The sequence below is a fragment of the Gobio gobio genome (genome assembly GCF_949357685.1).
Source record: "Gobio gobio genome assembly, chromosome: 10".
Taxonomy (NCBI): Eukaryota; Metazoa; Chordata; class Actinopteri; order Cypriniformes; family Gobionidae; genus Gobio; species Gobio gobio.
This window is the reverse complement of record NC_137116.1, coordinates 47,039,703-47,062,922: the sequence shown is the minus strand read 5'-3', so window position 1 is coordinate 47,062,922 and position 23,220 is coordinate 47,039,703. Positions and strand designations below refer to the sequence as shown.

At 38.3% G+C, this 23,220-nt stretch overlaps 2 protein-coding genes across 2 annotated transcripts in view; one reads left to right on the top strand and one right to left on the bottom strand.

The window, feature by feature from the left end:
• faf1 (Fas (TNFRSF6) associated factor 1) overlaps window positions 1-17,168 on the bottom strand; it is a 78,492-nt gene extending 61,324 nt beyond the window's left edge. Inside the window, exons 1-3 of the mRNA XM_079826351.1 lie at window positions 16,432-17,168; window positions 15,044-15,112; window positions 5,672-5,718 (exon numbers count right to left, since the gene is read on the bottom strand). Of these exons, the coding sequence (XP_079682477.1) occupies window positions 5,672-5,718; window positions 15,044-15,112; window positions 16,432-16,482 (167 nt within the window). The 5' untranslated portion in view covers window positions 16,483-17,168. The remainder of the gene's footprint in view (window positions 1-5,671; window positions 5,719-15,043; window positions 15,113-16,431) is intronic.
• An 898-nt stretch (window positions 17,169-18,066) lies between these two features.
• cdkn2c (cyclin-dependent kinase inhibitor 2C (p18, inhibits CDK4)) lies at window positions 18,067-22,026 on the top strand. Its single transcript, XM_079828271.1, has 3 exons — window positions 18,067-18,209; window positions 18,615-19,284; window positions 20,996-22,026. The coding sequence occupies exons 2-3, from the start codon at window positions 19,153-19,155 to the stop codon at window positions 21,365-21,367; spliced, it is 504 nt and encodes a 167-aa protein (XP_079684397.1). The 5' UTR covers window positions 18,067-18,209; window positions 18,615-19,152; the 3' UTR covers window positions 21,368-22,026.
• Window positions 22,027-23,220: the final 1,194 nt, after the last annotated feature.

Genomic DNA, 23,220 nt, shown 5'->3' with positions numbered 1-23,220 from the left:
AGACATTATCAAATGATTCGATTTACAAAACCAGTCTAAATGATTTGTTCACAAACTTCGCCAGTTCAAGAATTTGCTGACTCAATCTGCTACCTGTGGTTTAAAGCTTAAATGGAGAGAAACATTATTACTGAATAAGAACTCAAATTGAGGTCTGTTTCTCACACAAGATTATCGTATGAAAATATATTCACATCAGAATTTTTTATAATTAAAGATTTTACTAATTTCCATGACTTCACAACTGTAAAATTCCACAACATTTCCAGGTTTTCCATAACTGTGTTAACGAATGAAAGTGTTCAGTAAACAAAAGTAGTACATTGTAAACCATAACGCTCAAAATAATTAATTTGTTTGAGTAGGACAAACTTAAATTAAACAAATTAGCTCAGTCAAATGAACTTATGAGTATTTAGCACTCTCATTTCACAGAACGGATATATTTTAAGTAAACTGAACTATTTTATTGTTTTGAGTTTTATAAAATTATTTATTTTAATTTAGACAAACTTAAGTTTAACTGAAACTGGGCTGGGATTTCTATTTCACAGCATGCTTTGCCCATGGCACTCAAAATGGAAAGTAAATGCTAAAGTCAAGTGTTTTATAAATGTTTTATGTGCAAGATTAATGTTAAGTGGGAGATTTAGTAGTGATTAATGTTTTATGTTATTTTGTGGAAGAGTTTCTGTTAAATGTGGGTTTTTGGAGGGTTACCATCATGGTGACGAGTGGTGCATGTGGCTTGGTTTGAGAGCAAGTATGTTAAATGCTTAATATTGCTGCACTCATTCAACAAGTGCTATACCATGTTATTATTAACATGTTAGCATTTTCTGAATTAGCTCGTTATAGCTAGCCAAGTTTATACTAATAAAAATGTGTACATTGAGGTTACAGTACAACATTTTAAGTTAAATGTTTTGTACTCAAACAATTCAAGTTAAGAACAATGAAAATGTATCAATACAAAATAAAAATATGCTAGTTCTGCATACTTAAACTTTGAATTTCTTAACTTAACTGAGTTTTTCCAACTTATTCGTGTTCACGGTGTATTTAAAATAAAAAGTATGATAAATGAATGAATATTACAGTTTTTTTGAATGTTTCTAAAACAAAGAGCTTGTGACAAGGCGAAGATGACAAAATACAAATCTGGTGAACCTCAGATATTAAGCATGAGGTTTCCATTGCACTGATTTCAAGAGTTCAGCACACACAAGATGTCATTTGTGATGTCCGCCTGGTTAGAAAAGGAATTCACAAATGAGACTACCTCAAGATTATGAACAGATCTAGTTGTTCGTTCATCTGCGATAATATGGCACTGCGGTTAATACAGATCCTTCTAGAAAGGAGCTGAAACAGTAGTTTCCCACAGCTTGAAGCATCTTCAACCCATTTTTAAACAATCTTGTGATCTGTATATAATCTTCAACTGCTCAAGTCTCCTTTTTTCTCCCCTCTCTCTCTCAGACACTGGCATTCAGTCAAAGGTTATTCCACTGTGAGCGTCTAGATGGCAGTATACACACACGCTTGGCTTGGCAGCAGCACGTAGGTCTCCGGGTCCCGCCGAGCAGAGATCCAGCTGGCAGCGGGCGACTCAATGGGGGCACTTGAGTGAACCGTGCCATCCTACAGCCTGCAGTATGGTGCCAGCCACCCACTGAATGCACAGGCTGGAAGTCGCCATGCCAGGCTCCATTCATAATTACGTGCCTTTGAGAAAAACATGTCCTCGTGTCCAAGCCCTTACATTCACACACCCTCTAAATAAACCGTCACAGAGCGTGCTCCGTCTGAATATATTTGTTCTTAAGACTCTGGGGCATTCATGAGCACTGACCGTTGAGGAAGAAGAAATGGACGGCGGACACAATGAGTGTTCACAAATGCCTTTTGTTGGCCAAAGTTTCAATTCCTGTTATTGGGTCAGATTTTTTTTGCTGTTGTGTTTGTGTGCGTTTCTGTTCAATTTCTCTCTCTTTCAGGCCAAGGCGACTGAGGGAAATCTCAATGCGGCTAAATGCGTAGTGTAACACTTTACAAACTCTTCAAGCGAGACAGACAAACAACAAGAACTGTTTGTTGCGTTTTCAATTGTGGGTGTCAACGGTTTAGTGCCCAACGCTGTGCCAAGGTGGTTGGCCCCTCTATATACCTTCACAACCCAGTGAAGAGCGCACAACAATGAAAGCTGTCAACTACTTTTCTTACCCACAATGCAACTGGCAGAATTTAATTGGTCGATGGAATGCTGAAAAGCTTTACATTCAGCCTAAACACACCATGAATGAGTTCACTGCGATCCAAAGCAGACCAAACTAAAGAAGATGGTAAAAGGAGAGGGGGGAAAAAAAGAGGAGGAAAATTGTATGAAATAGTGGTGTGCATCTAAACAATCCTATCGCTGGCCATAGACACAACATTAAACAGTATTTTTAGGGCACTGTATTATTAACGCACTGAAATGGCCAGTGGCGCAGAAGCCACAGTTAGCTACATTTGTGCTGTGTCCTATAAAAAGCTCCCAACTTTGTTGGTTGTTCTCCTCCATTAACAAGGTCATCAACCAACCGCTATGAAAACCCCCGCAGTAAACTTGATTGTTTGATTTCCTGTGACTCTGGTGTTGAAATGGCACGAAGGGGGTAATTGCTGGGGAGCAGACTTCCAGAGGGAAATGAGATGACAGCTTCTCTGCACTGCTATTTCACCGCAATTATTTCCGCAACAACTTTAATTCTCACTTTCTTTTTCCTCCCTCTCATTGGTTTTTTTCTAGGTTGTAAGCAGTCCACACAAACTAAATAAAGCAGCAAAAACTAAAACCATAGTAGCGTACAATATACTGTAAGAGAGAGACAATTTGCTAGGGGTCAGTAAGAATCTTTTTTTAATTAATACTTTTATTTAGCAGGATGTATTAAATTGATTGAAAGTGACTGCAAAACATTTTACATTGTTACAAAAAAAAATCTATTCAAAAAGAAATGCTGTTCTTCTGAAGTTTTCACCAAAGTATCCTGAAAAAAATATTAAGTAGCAAAACTGTTTTCAATATTGATATTAAGAAAGGCTTCATGAGCACCAAATCAGCATATTAGAACAATTTCTGAAGGATCATGTGACACTGAATACTGGAGTAATGGCTGCTGACAATTCAGCTTTGCCATCACAGGAATAAATATAAAATGGTAACACTTTACAATAAGGTACTGTGACCAAACATGAACAAACCATGAACAGCAGTATTTTTATGAACTAACATTAACAAAGATTAACTAATGCTGAAGAGGTGTTGTTCATTGTTAGTTAATGTTAACTAATGCATTAACTAATGTTAACTAATACAACCTTATTGTAAAGTGTTACCTATAAAATATACTAAAAAAGAGAAGAGCTGTTTTTAACTGTAGAAAATAAATTCACAATATTACTGTTTTTTTGTACCAAACTTTTGAACAGTAGTGGATAACTATATAAAAATTTAATAAAATAATAATTTAAAAAAATCGATTATGGAAAAATGTGTATGTAAAAAATTTAAACAATGTCTTTAGGGCTGTAATCTCCCAGTCGATTAGTCGATTATTGGTCGATACGTTCTGGCTCGACCAAAATTTTGATTGGTCGATTTTTTTGCAGCGTTCATTTAATTAGTTTTTGCCGCGTTCATTTAATCAGTTTTGCTGCGCCGCGTTCATTTAATCAGGTGGAAAGCACTAATTGCTAATGGGGGTGTTTTCAGAGCACCCCTGTTTCACTGGTATCAGTCTGCCTTCAGAACACCCCCATTGTTTTCACTTCTTTTGGATTAGCCCAACCAACTGGCGAAGAGAAGTCTCTCGCCCGTCCTTTGTTTTTCATTCCCCGCTGGCTCAAACGCACGCCAATAGCGGTAAACTTGAGGAACGCCCATCAACATACAGCGTCACAACACCACGCTTCAGTCGTGCCGCAAAAGTGGATCTGTACTGTCCGTTTTGCAGCGTTCATTTCATCAGTTTTGCCGCGTTCATTTCATCAGTTTTGCCGCGCCGCGTTCATTTCATCAGGTGGAAAGCACTAATTGCTAATGGGGGTGTTTTCAGAGCACCCCTGTTTCACAGGTAACAGTCTGTCTTCAAAACACCCCCATTGTTTTCACTTTTGGATTAGCCCAACCCACTGGAGAAGAGAGACAGATTGAAGAAGGCTAGTTTTCTGTAACTTATATTATTTATTTAATTGTGAGAGCGTTTTTTCTGCTCTTGATCTGGCTTGTTTAATAAATATTCATTTTTTTATTAAAGTGGACGTGCCTTTTGTGTTTAAGAGTAAAAACTTTAAGTTAATAGTCTATTCGTGTCTCAGCCGCGAAGCTGAGCTCAGCTCCTGTTCGAGCTGCACAGTGCGGCTGAAATTGTACTGTCTGTCAGTTATTATAATACATATGACAAAAACAATTGTCTAAATTATGTTGCATATTCCTCAAAAGTTATTGTGATGATATCTAGCTGACAATAGTACTATATTTTGGGAAATCATAGGCGCAGGTGCACGTGATGCAACGCTGTCAGAGCTGACACAGACTCGTGTGTCAGACTCATTTCAGTGCAAAATAATCAGCTCAAAAACTATTTAATATACTGCAAATAGCCTACTAGTTTTTTATGTTTATTTATAATTCATTTATGCAGACAACAAGGCTACCAAGTACTGCGCACAGTGCGCAGCTAATTAATTTAACGTTTTTTTCCCTAACGTCATTTTTAGTCGATTTTTAGTCGAAAATTTCAGGACTTCAGTCGACCAAGATTTTCTTTGGTTGATTACAGCCCTAAATGTCTTAATGACACAATTGACTATGCAGGCCAAATGCTTACACATGCTTTTCTGCTACGCAAGCTTCTCCCATATAGTAGCAAACTCTTTCTGCTATATTTCTAATTACTGTCGATCACAAATAAATACATAATATACGTTTAAATTCCTTCAGTGAAAAGGTGGATCATATCAATAATTCTTTGTCCTGCCACATAACACGTCAAGATTTAATTTTCTCACAATTTCCATACACTGAGCTGCACCGGAAGTTGCAGTGACCACTGTGGCTAAATGCAGAAAAATCTATTACAGTCTATAACAAAAAAAAATAATTTGAATGATGAAATAAAGCAAGATCATGCAGTATTGAAGTGCAGGATTTTGTGTTCAGTAGTTAGTTTGCCGATTAGCCAGATGTAAAATGGTAGAGCAGACTTCTGATTTGACTAAATCAGATGAGCAGACATGATAAGAGCTCTACCAAAGGCTCTACAAGCCGAGACACAAGCTGCTCTGACATTTCCCCCTCGATTCCTTAACATCCAGGGAACCAGCAGCAGCCACAGCTGGGTCTCATTATAGCTCAGAGACGAATGCCCTTTTGAGAGGAGGCCAGTTTCATTTTACAGGGGCATGAAAACAGTAACCACCTCGTTCGAGCCATCAAGCTCAGCTGGGACTTGATTCAGGTAATGTGCCGTCTTTGGAGTTTACCAGCATTAATCTCTACTCTAAAGACTTCCTTTAAAAGCACATGCAGTTCAATAGAGTGCAAACTCTGCCATAATCTTGTGACGGGAAAACCTGAGTTGATGATTTTGGATTCAAAAGAATCAACAAATGAATGTCATACCTTTGCAAGATCCCATTTTCTTGTGGTATCACTCCGTTGATGGCTGCCTAGAGAGAAAACACAAAGATATATTTTATGAGAGCTCAAAAAGCATTGATGACTACAAGAAATAACTGTTTGGTTCAGTTAAATGACATAACATGAAACCTTTTTAGTCAGCATTTTAGTTTGACATGTATATGAATGTATAAACAGAAGCATTTATGTTAGGTGATGTCACTAGTCTTTGTTTCTTTGACATTTTTGACACCCCATGTCTGAATATGTGAAATGTGCTCTTTTGTATGCTTCCCTATATACCATACAAAAGAGCACATTTCATCCACTGCTGAAAAGCAATGTAATACACTACATACATTTTACAGTATGCAATTTTGGAACTTTTTTTTTTTAAATCACGAATTCACTTAAATAGTCCTACAATGTGACAAAAATCTTTTTTAAAAGAACAAATGTAGTCTTTCAATTAATATGAGGTCATAAAAATGCATACAGTATATATATATATACACCGATCAGACATAACATTATGACTTAAATATTGTGTTCCTAATAATGTGCCATAACATGACACATTATGTGCCCCTATTGCTGCCAAAACAGCCCTAACCCATCGAGGCATGGACTCCACTAGACCCTTGAAGGTGTGCTGTGTGACCTGGCACCAATATGTTAGCAGCAGATCCTTTAAGTACTGTAAGTTGCGAAGTGGGGCCTCCATGGATCAGACTTGTTTGTTCAACACATCCCACAGACGCTCGATTGGATTGAGATCTGGGGAATTTGGAGGCCAAGTCAACACCTCAAACTCGTTGTTGTGCTCCTCAAAACATTCCTGAACCATTTTTGCTTTGTGGCAGAGCATATTATCAGGCCACAGGCACCAGGGAATACCGTTTCCATGAAAGGGTGTACATGGTCTTCAACAATGCTTAGGTAGCAGGGGCGTCGGGCTGGGGGTAAAACCAGTACTGATTACCAGGGCCCCAAGGGGAGAGAGGGCCCTTGAAAAGTCTGAAATATATTTTAACATGGAACATGGGGGCCCTTCAGGACTGCCTATGCATAGGCCCGGGATCTTGTGCTATGCCCCTGGGTACATGTCAAAGTAACATCCACATGCAGGACCCAAGGTTTCCCAGCTGAACATTGCCCAAAGCATCACACTGCCTCCGCCGGCTTGCCTTCTTCCCATAGTGCATTCTAGTGCCTAGTGTACATTTTTGAATGACACATTTTTTTCAATTAATTTAAGATATATCATAACATGTCACACGGCAGGTCATAACTGCTGTCATTACTTGGAATTTAATCAACTACCCAAATAAATAATGGTTTAAATTTACTGATCTTTTTTACAATGATAAAGCCAATAACAGAGGTACATATCTGAACGACAGGAATCAGATATTTCATTATAAAACCCAAACATGAAACATACAAGCAGTATCCAGCAATGTGGGCCACATATTTCCCCCTCTCTTTCTCTCATCAGACTGAAGTGGAATGCACAGAGATGGGCCTGATGTGTTTGTGTCTGTGCATGTGTGAGCAAGTGGGTCCTGGAGCCAGACTATGATAAGGAGACTTGCTCAGTGGATACAGATCTGAATGGAATGGCTTCTGATTGAGCCAAATAACAAAGTGTATACAGAGACGTACATCGCAATGCTTGCTATGCTCCAAAAAATGTTCCATGCCTGTAGAGGCCACAGAAATGATATTTTGTCTGCTGTAGACAGAACATCAGATTTCTGCAAAAATGTAAAAGAAGTGCTCTACACATTTAAGGCCATTTGACTTCTCATGAAAGATTTGCTCAGGTGCAGGGCTGTGTTTGTGTGATCAAGTGTGCGGCACACATCCTGGCTTCAGCGCGGGGTGTTCAAACACACGCTGACAGTCCCGTCTCAACTTTTTTTTCTTTCTTTTTTTGACTTCATCAACCTCGCCACCCTGAGCTGGAACAGCAAGTCATTACATTTACAGGTGCACTTAACCACACCATGTGCTATGGCCTGCTTTCTTTGAATGGCTGCCAGCATACAACCAGCTTCCTGCTAAATATAGTAAAACAGCCTGCTTTTAAGATAAAGGGCGACTTTGTGGAGTGAAATCTGTCTGTAAAACCACAATTTCTTGATTTTCATTTGAAAACTGTCGCTTTAGATCTTTCTTGACACTGTATTCTTTATCCCGCTTTTAAGAACTGTAAATACGAGATGGAAAGACCCTGTACTTTTAGGGCAAGCGTAGGTCACGAGTCCTCATGCAAATTAGCAATACGAAAACTGCCATATGCCTCCTGTTAACATTCACCAAACCAAAATATAGTTCGACCGTCTGCCTTTGTCTGTGGTGTGACACCTGTCATAGCTGCATATATTTTAGGCTTAAGAGCAGAAATGTTTGTGTGGCTGCAATTGAAAGGTGATATACCAGACAATGAATCACCAGGATGCTTGTATAAGCCTATAGAGGACTTCAATGACAATTTCGACGCCATGTATTCAAAGGGAGGGATGGGCACCTGCAACTAGGAATTTTTAGGACCGTTTTGATCTGTCTAAATGACCTGTTTGCAATAGATAAGATGAAAAGCCATAAAAGGTGAGGGTATTTACAGACTGCAGCAGACATTACTGTCTGTTCAAATAACATTATCGATTGAAACAGACACCTAGACACATAAGCGCAGCATGGTAGGTGCAACAAAGGAACTACTATTTGTTCACTAGGGGTGAAACAGTTCCTGCTTGAACAAAAACACATGTACGGATCTTGACTCAAGAATCGGCACACATTTTGGAACGGCAGTTTGATGCCTCTGAAATTATAAATATTAAAGTTGTATGAACTGAAAAGTAATTCTCTGTATCATTGAATCGTCATACAGTTAGAGAGTGAGAGGACAAATAAATGCAAACAGATGTAACAAATAAAATAAAGAAGCAATTAGAATATACTTGATGTAACGCGAGTCATGGTGGCAGTCGGAAATTAATCGGACTGAATTCAATATGCAAATTAATAGAAACGGTTTATGCTCATGTTGTGATAACTAGGATTTGCAATAACTGAAACTAAGGCCACAATTACACTGCTCAGTCTAGATTTGTTGACTATATCCTATTTTTTAATGACCAGCTTACATCATCTTTTTTAAAAAGTGACCCATATCAGATATCTGCATTTACACTATACACTTGGCAAAACAACCAAAGGTAGACGATGTACTGACCCGAAAAAGCTTAGACCGAAAAGGTTAAAATGACAAAATTATGATTCAAGCTTTTGCTTTCCACACCATCTTTAAAGGTCAGCAAATAATTGGGTTGAGCCTTCACCCTCCATTGTGCCACTGAAAAGAGTCTTGTGATCATGGTTGGTATCCACCTGAGTTGATGTCATTCGCCACGCCACTTTTTCAATGACGTATGATTCGCATTGACGGGAATATCCGATCTGTCCCATTAAATAGCAGAAACAATTTGAAATGTCCAATTCATATCAGATTTATTTTCATACATGGTTTTTTAGGCCTCAACCCTAAAGATCTAAGAATATTGGAATCCATGTGCTTTTTCCCTGCTTACAAGTTCGTGGGTTATATCCGATCTGTGCCACATGGGAGGGGAAAAAAATTGGGTCATGTAAAAGAGAACTTAGTCATGTTCCTTCAAATCTTTAGTTATTAGGGTTTCACATCACTTAATCTAAAACCCTAAAAGAGATTAAGGCCCTGTGTGACAAGCAGGGCGAGTGAGAGCCGTGAGAGAGCGATGCGAGGCTGGTGCGTGATTGAAGATGAGCGTCAGCTGCGCATCACACCGGTCTCGAATCCTCTCACGGACGAGCTCGGAAGCATTAAAGGAGGAGCGACAACAGTGAAGGACGAGAGAGGACCAGGCCTGGACTTTATGTTGTGTTTTGTTTACGTTTTATTAGGAGTGTGCGCGGCAGTCGTCCGTGAGGAGGCTGCCGTTTTTAGTTTCAGTTTGTTTATTTATTTATTAAAGTCTTTTGAAACTTTCGCCGGTTCCCGCTCCTTCTTTCCCATAACTACGAACTCTGTTACACCCTAAACAGGGTCTAAACGCTTTTAGTTTGTTCACTTTCGACCACTTCCAGAGGCCCAAACCATATAGACTGTAAAAAAAAGATGGATGACGCACCTTCACTCTCTTCCATTGAAGTAAGTGAAGCTGCCAGTGTCCAAATATGGCACTGGGTCTCAAGTCTGCGGCCTAGCAACTTGAAGCCAGAGTCTGCGCAGTAGTGAGCGTGAAGTGGATCCGCGATATCAAGGTCCCTCCCACACTCCCGCCTAATCAATCACACGCCCCTGAACTATTTGTGCAACAAACAGTTATGGAAATGTGGAAATTAAAGTTAAAGCTCCAATCTCCTCCTGAAAAATGTCTGTAGGTGCCTCAGTGACTGGTTTAGAGAAGCTGTCAATCTCAGCGTCACAACCCCGTTTTATAGCATCAAATAACTAACTAAAAAACAAACTTATTTAAAGAAAAAAAACACTCAAACTAACATCAGCATTATCAAAACTGCCTAAAATAACAGAAACCATCTTTGGAAAAATGGAATTGATTTGGAATTTGATTGTTTAGTTTGTCTATGCTCCAACATTACATGGAGAGGACAGGGTTTATGACCTATACTGCATCCAGCCACATGGGGGCGATCAAAACACTTTGGCTTCACATTTCAGGGCTCGTGTGACACGCTTGATCAAAGCGCATTAGACCGGATTGCTTTCCTAGTGTAGACGCTCATGTGGTCGAATGCAATTGAACAGTCACAAAAGACCACCTCCTCTCCACCTACTGAACTATATTACTGGAAGCATACTAGCCAGACAGGATTTAAACTTTGTCGGCTGAAGAACTAAGTTTGATTTGAAGACGAAAAACTTAATCACAATTCCTTATTTCTAACATGCACTCACCGCGTACCACACCGGTCTTGTGGTAAATTGTTCATGTAAATTGTGTACGCTTATTTCGTCCATTAAATCGAAAGATCTGAACAAGCCCATACATTTATCCACCCATAGACCCTCCTCTCAAAGAAATGGTCAGAAGTGGTCTAAAGCAGTGGCGGCTGGTGATAATTATTTTTGCGGGGGAGGGGTTTTTTTTTGGGGGGGGGGGCAGTATCAAGATGCATGTTGACTAAATTCCCACATATAATTGAATGAGGAATGGAAAAACAAAAGAAAAGAGCAACAACAGACTAGCATGTTGACTACTTGAACATAGCTCTTCTTACTTTCTGGCCAGCAAATTTCTCAATGACTCTCTGATCAAAGTCAGTCATCAAAGAAGTGTCGTTTGCATTGTTCAGTTAGATATTTGAGGTCTCTTACCCCCGTTGTTGTCAACAAAACTTCAGTACAACACTTTGAAATAAAAGACAGGGAAAGCAATACAGGGCATTGCTAACAACACATCCAGCCAGACACCTACGTTTCTCGTAACAAGCATGTGAAGCTCCGAGTGCAGCTGTGTCCTGTCACGGGCCTGCTGCTGGATTTGTAAATCGTGGTAGTTCGGGATCCTTTATACTTTTTTTCTTCCAGCGAACGCCTTGTGAAAGAATTTGGTTTAACTGCTGCCATCTCTACGAAAGTGATCATCCATTCCTAACAAGGTTTTGGCGGAGTCGGAGTGACTGTGTCGCCTGCGCACTTTCGCTTTAGTTGCCAAGAATGGAAAGTTGAATGACAGGTGACGAGAACCAATCAGATTGGATAAAATAACACGCATCCAATTCTGATTCGCCAGGGACGCAGCGACCTGCGTCTGGAGGAGGATCTTTAAGAAACCAATTAGAGACCAGCTTCAGGTCACATGCTGCCCGTAGATTTTTGTACTCAGATAGAGATCCATTTGTCTGGCGTCCCTCGCGCATGAAACATATTGAAGAACATATAAAATAGTTAACCGATCAAAGCCAGTTTTTATTAAATGCTGAGGCTTTTACTAGCAGCCGGCACATCGTATGAGTAAACTATTTTATTTTTATTATCATTTTTGTATACATGTATATTTCTGGAATTTTGATTGGGGCAGCGCTCCAGCGCCCTCTATTGACCAGCCGCCACTGGTCAAAAGTGAACAAAAGAGACAGATTTAAACACCAGGTGTGAACAGGAATGCGCCTTGTGATCCAATAGACCAAAAACGCATCTTAATTAGGGTTGGGTACCAAAACCCGGTGCCAACACCAGTACCTATATAACCGGTGTGTAACCGGACCGAATCAGAACGCAGATTTCGGGGCCTCATTTCAGTGCCACTTAAATTCAAACATGCTGAGCCAGAGAAAGGTGCGCTCAGCGCTTGTCACACATCACAACTATTCAGTATTTACCACAACATTATGTTTATTTTAGGTTCCAGACATTTAAATGCACATACGTACTAGCAAAAAATACACACTGATGTCTATGGAAGCAGCAATAACAATCCTTTCAATTATAATTTGACTACGTGTCTTATTTATATCAGATACACAGTAACTATATAGTTTACTGTATTTTTCTCCCAGTTCATTGGTCACTTACTTTCATGTATTTCGTGAGAAGAGGATGAATTCATGTGATGTAAATCTATCGCGCATGATAGATCAAATAAACACACATTCGCTTACACATATTTGAAAATCAAAATATCAGATAGTTCATGACACAGTTAACAAGTTTGTGAATATTTTGAATAAAAAAATATATAAAAAAAATAAAAACCATACATAGGGATGAAACGATTACCGGTTTCACGATAAACCACGATAAAATTTAGTGACGGTTAGTAATATCGTATAAAATTTTATTATCATTAAAACCGCGTGTGATTATCACGGTTGTGAAAACTTGCAGTAAATCTTGTCCAGTCAGCGTCAGTCTGGCGCACCGCTCACCGCTGTTTTCTGAATGAGGAGAAATGGCAGAAAGCGGTGACAGCACTCGGGGGATTGTTCTGCCTTCTAAAAGGACCAAATCTGAGGCGTGGTCATATTTTGGCTTTTACAAAAGTCCTGAGGGAAACTTAATCTAAGATGGTCACCCTGTCTGCAAACATGCCAGAAGAAAGTCGCTGTAATAGGGAAAACACTTCAAAACTACGAACGCAAGGCAAGTGGACTTTTACCTCAATACCAAACCTACGTCTGGGAAATTATAACGTGAAGCGAACGAACAAATTCAGACAAGACTAGGGTGACATTTAAGGGATAATAATCAGGGTTTGACATTAACAACCGCCATTTGCGAGTGTAACGTTATTTCGGCTGCACACTAGCCACTCTGGCTGTTGAACTTATAATAGTCTTCTCAAAAGCCATCTGTTATAATCGCGTTGCGCATTATAAGCACTTACACGTGCTTCTATTGAGTTTATGAATGCAATATCTCATAATCAGAGGCGTTCAGATTAGCGGAGTTTTGTTCAGAGCGCGCGCCGCGCTCACTGAAATCTGCACTCAAAGCAGAGATAAACGTGTGCTGTACGCAGGAGATTCATTCATCATACAGTGGTTGACTGTTTTTGTTCTATTTCAGCAGCGAAAATGGTTTAAAAAAAACACAGCAGAACCACAGCGCATCTGATATGACTGGCATAACGCAGGCGAATTTAGGGACCGTCTGTAAAGTTACATACAACATTGGTAACGTTATACACGTTTCAAACTTCAATAGCATTTGAAGAGAATGACCGTCATAAAAAGACTGTAAAGTGTTCATCTAGGTGTCAGGTATGATACACATTTTGATATTTAATAAAATAAACTGTCAAATCATATGGAAATATGGATATGCATTATTTCACTAGGATACTGTTTGGGCTCTAACACAAAATATGCTAGATTTAAATGTGTCTGATAGAACACTGATGAGAATATTGCTTGGGAATAAATTTACAGTGATAATATTAGAGATTATATTTACGACAAATTATTATTATTTATGTGTTATGCGTTGCTATTGATGACGGCCATTAAGGAAGGAAATCCCACATAATCTAGCTTAAAAAAGTGCTTAGAGCTGCTTTAGTTATTTGTTGTTTGTTGAATTTCAAATATAAAACTTGTTGAAATGTTTTAAGTGTGTGCATCTGTTCTTTTTGAACACTTTCATTTCGTTTGAACAAAACCGTGATAATATTGATAACCGTGATAATTTGGGTCACTATAATCGTGATGTTAAATTTCCATACCGTTTCATCCCTAACCATACATCTGTCATACAGCGCTAATGCGGCTGCTGAGTGCCACGTGAGAAGCATGACACGTCGTCATGGAAACAATACGGCGATTCTAAAATATTTAGCCAGAGAATATGGTCATATTTCAAAATAAAGCTGAACCTTGAAGCTGGTTTGTAGCATACTAAGAATACAGACGACTGCTGTTATTAGCACTATAACTGTTATGTGTTAAATTAGGCCTGTTGTAGTTTGGCTAGATGGCTTAGGTTTTACTGTGAATTTGTTAAGTAAATTGTGTTTTGTATCTATTTATATTTATATATTTAAGTATACTTTAAACTTTTAATAAATTCTTCAATTTAAATTTTTTTTTTCTTTTTCAATAAAAAGCCATTCTTTAATGTCATCCACCCTCGGTTTGTGGCTCTTATATATTTATTTTAAGTATCGGTTCAGGCACCGGCACCATTTTAAAAATATCGGTTTGGTACCGGTATCGTAAAAAACTTGTATCGTAAAAGAGTAAAACAATATCCAACCCTAGTTAAGAACAATTAAAATGTATGAGTACAAAATAAAAATCTTCCAGTTCTGAGTACTTGAACTTCGAATTTGTTAACTTAAAAGTGGAGGCAACCGATTGTGATTTTTGCCAACTTATTTGGGTTTACAGTGTATAAAATGACACCACTAGACTATCATGACTCAAAGTCTTTAGAAGAAATGCCCGAACTGTCACTGGTGCCCCTCAAAATGCATGACACCCCTGATTATAGCCCAATTGTTTACTATGCATTTCGTAATTGTCGAGCACGCACACAAGTAAAAATATTAATAAAAATAAGGCCTTGAATGCAAACATGACAGGCTAGGTTTCATTGATGACTACATTTTCCTCCTAAAATCAATGTAACTGTTATATGGGAATGCAGCTACTACAGAACTGCGCCAGAATGTTCTGTGAACAATGGTACCATTAAATAGCATTTGCACTAAACACAGTGGCTTTGTCTCTGTTGCATCACCACAATCCACATACAAACAATAAGCAGGAGAAATAACACACACACTTGTTAAAATGGTTTGTGGTTTTAAAACAAATCTAGATGTGTGTCAGTCTTACAGATTTAACAAACAAAGTGCATCTTACCAACAAGTCCCAGTTGTTCAGTTCTAGAAGTGTGATCGCCTCAGCAATGTTGTCAATTCCTGTACATGCCTGAAACAAATGGAACTGGTTTTGATACTTGCTTATTAAAAATACCAGAAACCAAAAGGTCTTTGTATTTTAAAAGAATGAAATAATAAAACTGGCCCAAAATACATTTCTGAGAGTTAAGTGAATATTACTTGTTTTATAAGCATAACATATTTTGTTTCAGGCTATATAAAAAATGCATTATGCATTACACACAAACACACACACCTACACACTGTTCAAAAGTTTGGGGTTGGTAAGATTTGTTTTGAAAGAAGTCTTTTATTGTCACCAAGGACAAAATAATTCATATTGTGAAATATTGCAATTTAATATAACATTTTAAACTAATTGTAATCTATATTAAAATGTAATTTATTCCTGAATCTTCAGCATCATTACTTCAGTGTCACATGATCCTTCAGAAATCATTCTAATATGCTGATTTGGTGCTCAATCATTTTGGTATTTTTATTATTAATCTCAATGTTGAAAATGTGTGCTGCTTAATATTTTGTGGAAACAGTAGCAAATCTTTATGATGAATTTCTCTGATGAATAGAAAGTTCAAAAGAACAGAATTTATTTGAAATAGAAATCTTTTGAAATTTTAATAAATGTCTACTTTCACTTTTGAACAATTTAACGCATCCTTGCTGAATAAAAATAATCCTTTTTTTTTTAAGAACTACTGGTTCCAAACTTTTGAACAGTAGTACACATTATTGATATATGATATTTAACTTCACATATTAGGTAAAGCTTTCTAATCTAACAGATTAAATCATGAGAGATGTTTATCTGGATGTATAAGCAACCTTCAATTTTGGTGAATGCCACCAAGATATTTGTTTAGTTACATACTTCAGATTTTACAAATCAAAACACATAGTCTACATACTTGTAAACTGACTCACATTTAAAATCTCAAAGCAAACAAAATGAAAAACAAGAACGTGACAGCTGATGGCAGTGTACAAAGAGAGAAAACAGTGCATCTGACAGCTTCTGGCCATTACAGGGTCAAGAAAACACAGGTCAGGATTCAGATGACAGTCCTGAAATGTTTCCTAGTCCCAGATAAGCAGATGATATCAAAATTATGTATTTTCAGCTGTTTGTTCTTACTTTGCCCCGTCATATGCTTGCCAGACTTCGTTTTTGCTGAATAATTCAAACAAAGCCACTGACAGCTGATCATCTCGAGACATGTCAACAAAAAGGAGTGACTTCAATAGCCGTTACCAGTCTAGCATTCAGTAGGCACGAGAACGGATCTGGTCTACACATTCAGACCTTATACAATTATAGATTATAAGAATATATGAGAGGAAACCCACCTGAAAGTCGGCCAGGATCATTTCTCTGTCCATGTTGCTGTCGGAGGCCATTGCAGTGAGAGGCTAACGACTCATGTAAAAACCCCAAAAATCTCAACCTCCGATTTCAAAAGAGCAGCTCAGGACACGGCTTATCAGTGTGCAGCAGGTAATTGTGTATAAATGCTGCTCTTCGGGGCCGTGTTGTCAGTGTTTGGCGGCTTTCCGTTTTTCTGTTATCGTCACTTTGCTGTTCTGGATCGGCGTTCAAAGCAACGAAAACATCTTACGGCTGCCGTAAAGAAGAGTGCTGTGAACTGTCGTGCAACTCAAACGGTTGGAAAGGGCTGCGTATTTTTAAAGAAGCAGCAGGGCCTCGGCTGAATTTGAATGGACTTTCTTACAAGTGACTTGTTTGACTTCCTTGTGACATTTTAAAACAAAAAAAAGGCATTAAAATAGTTTATCAAACATGTGAATGGGCTCTGTAGGCTGTTCCCTGTTGTCTGCAGCAAATTTTCACAGTTCTACCTCAGTGTAACCACCCAAAACGAGGTTTTTATTTCGTAAACATGAATATAAAGCAATGCCAACCATGATGACTAATCAAACGTTACTAACTCAAGATTGTTTAGAAGGGCTGATTTAATTTTACAGGTAGCCTACTCTGGCTAAACGCACAGGTTTCCTTTGTAATTTGCTGGAAAAAAAACTCTTAAACCAGTCTAAATTGGTTTGCTGGTCTTAGTAGCTATGCCAGCCCTACCAGGCCGGTTTTGGAGAGGTTTAGAGCGATTTTTCAGTGGGTCAGGCTAAAAGATAAGCTTATTAACCTCCTGAGCACCACGTTGGCCAGAATAGAAAAACAGCAAGACCATTTAAAACCAGGTAAAACCATACTAAACAATAAGACTTGTGCTGGTTTGCTGGTCTTATCAGCTATGCCAGCCAAGAGGTTGGTTTTAGAGAGGTTTAGAGCAATTTTCAGTGAGCAACATCTTAGCCAGACTAGAAAAACAGCTAGACCATTTTAAAACCATACAAAACTATAAATAAATAAGCCAGCTTGAGCCGGTTTTCTGGTCTTAGCTTGCTCACAGCCTATAGCCACTAAAAAGTGCAAAGAACCCCTCTATAACACCAGAAAACAGCATAGCCTAGTTTAATAAGCCTGTGTTTTTAAGCAGGTAGCAATATGAGTCAGTGTTATGATATTAGTTTGTAACAGTGTCAATGTAAACATTAGCTATTGCTGTGCTATAGAGGAATTCATTTTAATGAATAAACAAAACGATGGGATGGTCAAATATTGCCTTGCCATTTTCAGAAAGATTATAGGCTACTTAATATGGTACGCTGGAGGGCATCATCTCGGCAGTTCACATGACTGAATATAAACCTTGCACTGTTTTGCACTCTTTCCTCCTACCATGTAGCTTGAATGAATTTGACTTCAAAACACATTTATGGCAAGAGAAATCTTACAGTGGGAACACCAACGCTAAAAAGCCTTTGTAACTCGAGGATGAATGCTTAACATGGCAAAACGGTGAGAATTGAGCAGAAAGTGCATCTCTCAGCTTCTCCCCAGCAGCATTACCGTTCGTTGAGTCCCGCCTCACTCCGCGTCTGTTAGTAAAGTGGGCGGAAGTGTCGGCCCTTTATTTCAAAAACGGAGTGATGTCAAACAACAGCGGTAGACTCTCTGACAAAGTCAGCTGTCTTGCAACCAGCTTATTCAACGCCCAAAAACCACCCGGAGAGGATAACTCGAAGCCCGCGACGTAACCATTCTGCAGGTAGTGGATACAATGTTTCATTTTTAATGATCCATTATGACGTCGTCCATCATCGTCACAGTGTAACTGCACCTTCGTGCGCGAGGAATCACTACGACAGAACATTTGTAGATATTCACGCCTGCAGTTTGAAATGCTTCATCGCAGACGGAAAACCTATTAAAGATTATTTCTACGCGTGTCAAATCGATATAGGCGACTGGTGTCAGTTAACCAGTTTGGATAACCCTCATGCCAGCGTTCTTTGATGTGCACATCAAAGAAGATTTGCTTTTGACGTTTCATATTCAAAATGGGCGGGAATCTTGCTTTAAACTTACAACACATCTTTGCGAACTCACTGGGTGCAAAATAAAAATTGCCTCGCGGAATAACAGTCTTCTCCCTCTCTTTATCTGTTTTCAGAGGTCGTGAGGCTTGAAATGACAACATCTGCGAATGCCATGAACGCATCGCAGTTCTCCAGCCCAATGCACCTGCATATAGTTAATATCGGAGGACTCATGAAAGGGAAGTTTGGCTCTCAGATGCGAGCATTTTTCATGTGACTACTACAGATCTGTTTGAATGTGAGATCATATCTGGACCGAGACCACGGCAGAGCTTCATGTCATTCATGGACACGGAGAGGAACCTCTCGCGGTGATCATATCAAAGAGGATGTTTGTTTTGTTTTTGCTTTTTTCATATATTTCTTGAACGTCCATACATTTGATAAGAGATGGCACGGCATCCCTGTTTTCTCCGCTGGTTCCGATGGCTTGGGTAGGACGATATTAATGTGGGTGGACCTTGGCGCATCTCCAACGGATATTTTTTTAGGGGGGCTGGAGGATCGGACTATTTACTACAGCTTTGTAGTACTTTTTCCATATAAACCAACGTACGTTTTTTAAAAAAAAAGCAAGCATCAGAGATATTCTACCTTCTTTGTCAGTATATAATGGCCGAGGACACAGCTATAGATGGACTGTGCACTGCAGCTGCGCAGGGAAATCTGATGGAAATTGAGCAGATACTGCAAAGCAACGTGAACGTTAATGAGAAGAACAAGTTCGGCAGGACACCATTGCAGGTTAGACTCTCATACCCACGAACAACTTTCATATCTAAACACGGTGTTTATAATGCATAATACCTCAGCCTCACGAAAACAAGTTGTCCTTTTTTCTTCTTGCAGTCACCATGAGCAGTGGCCTGGTTGACTTGCTTCTAACTAAACCTGTGGTTGTTTTAAAAAAAAGGTTACCTGCAAACCAACAAGTAGCCTATCCCTATACGCACCTGTTGCAAACGATCTATATTTTATTATGCCAACAAATTAGTGACTCTCGTTATCTAGCTACATAATCCATTTATTGTGTGTAAACTCAAAACGTTTTATTACACTATATTACGAGCTAAAGGAAATGACATTAGTGCAGGCTCCTTTTTGACAGCCTTTTATAGTTCAGATGTTGTTATTGTTTCCGTTTTTGATACAACGTCTGAGTAAAATTATCATGGAGTATCAATTTTATAGGCAATAAGGCCCGATGTGATTGTAGATCACTTTTGTTTATTTTTTTACTTTTAAGATAAAACTCTAGAATTAAAGCAAATTTAAATAATATATTATATATTCAAATCCTATAAGCCTCAAGAGACTGTTTCTACTTTTTAAATCAGTTATAAATCAAATATTCTGCTAATGAGAAGGCCGTCTGGACTTACACCAAACGCAATATAGCTGTTTAATTTCGGTCAGCATGAAATATTTTGATATTACTCATGTGCTTCTTGTCATATTCTCACAATATATTCTCTATAGCTTCAGAATGAGTGATAATCTGAACACTGGGTAATCCCCATCCTCGATCCTGGTAGCCGTAGCTTTGTATTTGGCATAGCCTATATGTATAGGTGGAAATTACATAAAATATTCGTGAACTTATGTTTTATCAACATTGCCATTTCATGTTAAAAATGTATATGAATAAATAAGGAAAGGTTTATATTTTAAGTCACGTGACTGGTCACTTTTAATGTTCATCGTTTTATCACCTTTAACTCGGTCATTTAAAATGGTTCTGTGATTAACTTTTTTTTTATATATATATATATAAGAGACTATAAACATTCTATGTGGTCTCTTAATTAATAGGAGGTCAAATGCATTCATAATATTTATCCAAGAATAAGCGGCCGTTTGAAATGGAGCATTAGGCTACCCATATTAAAATATTCGTGTGAAGCACCGGTGAACTAATTTACATAGGCTAAACAATTCATAGTAGGCTATGTAGATTTTTTCCTGAAATTCATGTTATCATCAGAGGTCAGAGAGATAATTTAGGAGATCGTTGTGTGCTTAAAATCCTGTTAGCTTTTAAACAATATTTTTTTATATCATTGGTTTATTCTTGCAGCAATTCATCTCTTTGATTTCTTTCTATTTGCATGCAATAATAGGGTCTCTTCTGAAAAATATAGGTACATTCTCAGAACTATCATATAGGCATGTCCGTATTTAAATCTTAAATAATCCACTCATAATGCTTAATTAAAAATGCACACTTTCGCTAAAAAAACGAAATTATATATATATATATATATATATATATATATATGTGTGTGTGTGTGTGTGTGTGTGTGTGTGTGTGTGTGTGTGTGTGTGTGTGTGTGTGTGTGTGTGTGTGTGTGTGTGTGTGTGTGTGTGTGTGTGTGTGTGTGTGTGTGTGTGATTAATTAATCATTTAATGTAGCAGTATTATTAGCACCTTAACACGTGTTCTCTGTTCTCTCAGGTGATGAAACTTGGCTGCCCGCGCATAGCAGAGACTCTGCTTCGAGCAGGCGCAGACCCAAACGTGCGCGACCCCATCCTAGGACTGACCGTCAGTCACGACGCCGCGCGAGACGGATATCTGGACACTCTACAGGTGCTCGCGCAGAATGGCGCGGATGTCAATCTTCTTGACAACAAGGGCAACCTGCCTCTGCATCTGGCGGCGCAAGAAGGATGCCTGGATGTCGTGCAGTATCTCGTGTCTTCCTGCAACACGCAGCCGTTTCTGCGTAACGCAAAGGGCCAAACGCCTCTTGACCTGGCGTCCTTGCACAAAAAATACAAAACTGTGGAGTGGTTAGAGAACATTGCGCCTTCACAATCCAGCTAGAGATTATGGGCCTGCGTGTTTTGTTGTGTCACAGAGGTAGCAGACAAATGCGAAAAATTCAGCCAACTACCTCTTATTGCAATGTAAAATATCGGGCTCAGGGGCTTGTCTTTTTGTGAAGAATTAACATTAGACATTGCATGTAATTCACATAACCCCCAATTTCAACTGGATACATGGATTTTATTTTTTCAAATATATTTTTCTGGTCACTTAGGCTAAATCTCCATTTTAGATTAGTAGATAATTTCTTTCACTAGCCTATAACTTTCAAGCTCACACCTGTCCTATATGTCCTGTTTTATAACAAGAAAAATATAATGAATTAATTGATGTGCTCAAAGAAACCAATCTCCTTTTATTGAAGTAATTGCACTATAATGGTCAAAATCCACTTAACAACCCCTGACTGCTCTGTTTTTGTTTTTTGATGACATTAAATTTGCACTTTTGCTTGTAATTAATGCCCTTTTAACTGTGAAGTACTGTCTTTTGTCGCATTGAAAATATTAAAACCTTGCAAAATAACCAAAGACACCTGTTAAACGGTTTCAGTATGTTTTCATGACGTTGTGTGTTTAACTCTGGCCTCGTGTCATTGAAATACGGGTAGGCCTAGAAAACATTTATGAGACTGTATTAAAAACCTGGAAAATTTGAAACTGTTGTTTGATGTTGTCGAATGTTTAAAGCAGTCTAAATAAAACGCTGTGGCGTTAGCGGTGGCAGAGTTTTAGCATATATGTTAGCAGAACACCAGTTGTCTGCCGTTCCCTCTGTAAACAGAAAGACTTACAGTTGACAATTATCGGATTTAGCTTTCATTGTAGTTCGAAAAAACGAAACTAAATTATTTTAACCAACATTTCCATGGCAGTATAATTCATTTGACGAGAATTAGCTACATTTCGCCCACCTTTTCCAATTTTGAAGGGTAAATTAGCCTACGATTATAATATAGGCCTACAAGTTTTTAATTTATAAAATAAAAGTCATTTTAATTTTTGTATTTAGGCTATAGGGTTTAAAAAATTATAAATAACTTGCAGTTTAACTGTCCGGAGATTGTAAACAAACAAAAAAAGTGCCATTAAAAGCCTTTTTGGGGGAGTTGGAGTAGGCTATAGTTTGGCATGTTCTGCTCATTTTATTTCTCTAAAAACAACGAAGCCGTTTTGTTTTAAAATACTAGCTTTGTATTTGAAAATCACTGTGGCATGAGTAACAATCAGGAAGATATTGTTGAGATATTTTGACCTTTTCATGACAAGGCACGTCTTGTTCAGGTCAAACAGAGTAGGCCTAATGTTACATTCTCTAATCTCTAGACTCAATAATGATTCATGATAGTTGAAGAGAAAAAAAAACGTTTTACATTGATTAATAGGCCCATATTTTTGTATATCAGTACTGCAAAGACAGTATTTTAGTAGCCTACTTCTATATAGTGCGTTATTAAATCCGGTTTTATAGAAAACATTTTTTTTAGTTTTTGTTCCCTAAATATAGCCTATACCAACATGAATAAGAAGATTATCTAAGCACTTAAACTAGATTATTAAAAGATCCATTCCATAATCTCGGACATCCTTATTTGTTATTGACCCATAAATATCGAACCAACAGCAACAAAATCGCATGCACAGTGAAACCTAAATATGCGTCATGTGGGCACATTATTTCTGTGCTTTCTCTCACAGTACCTAATCTAAAACAAATATTTTGGCGTGTGGTGCGTGGCAGTCATTCATTTCAAAGCCAGACTACAAACAGTAGTGCGCATACGTTTTAACCACGAATTCGTATAATATGCAATATTATCTTGGATAAGCAGTGCGCTTTTATTTTAGGGT

What these genes read in the sequence shown, in the direction of transcription:
- cdkn2c (XM_079828271.1), top strand. Translation starts at nt 19,153, where the DNA reads ATGGCCGAGGACACAGCTATAGATGGACTGTGCACTGCAGCTGCGCAG. An exon ending in TCGGCAGGACACCATTGCAG is followed by an intron (nt 19,285 to 20,995) that starts GTTAGACTCTCA and finishes CTGTTCTCTCAG; the next exon opens with GTGATGAAACTTGGCTGCCC.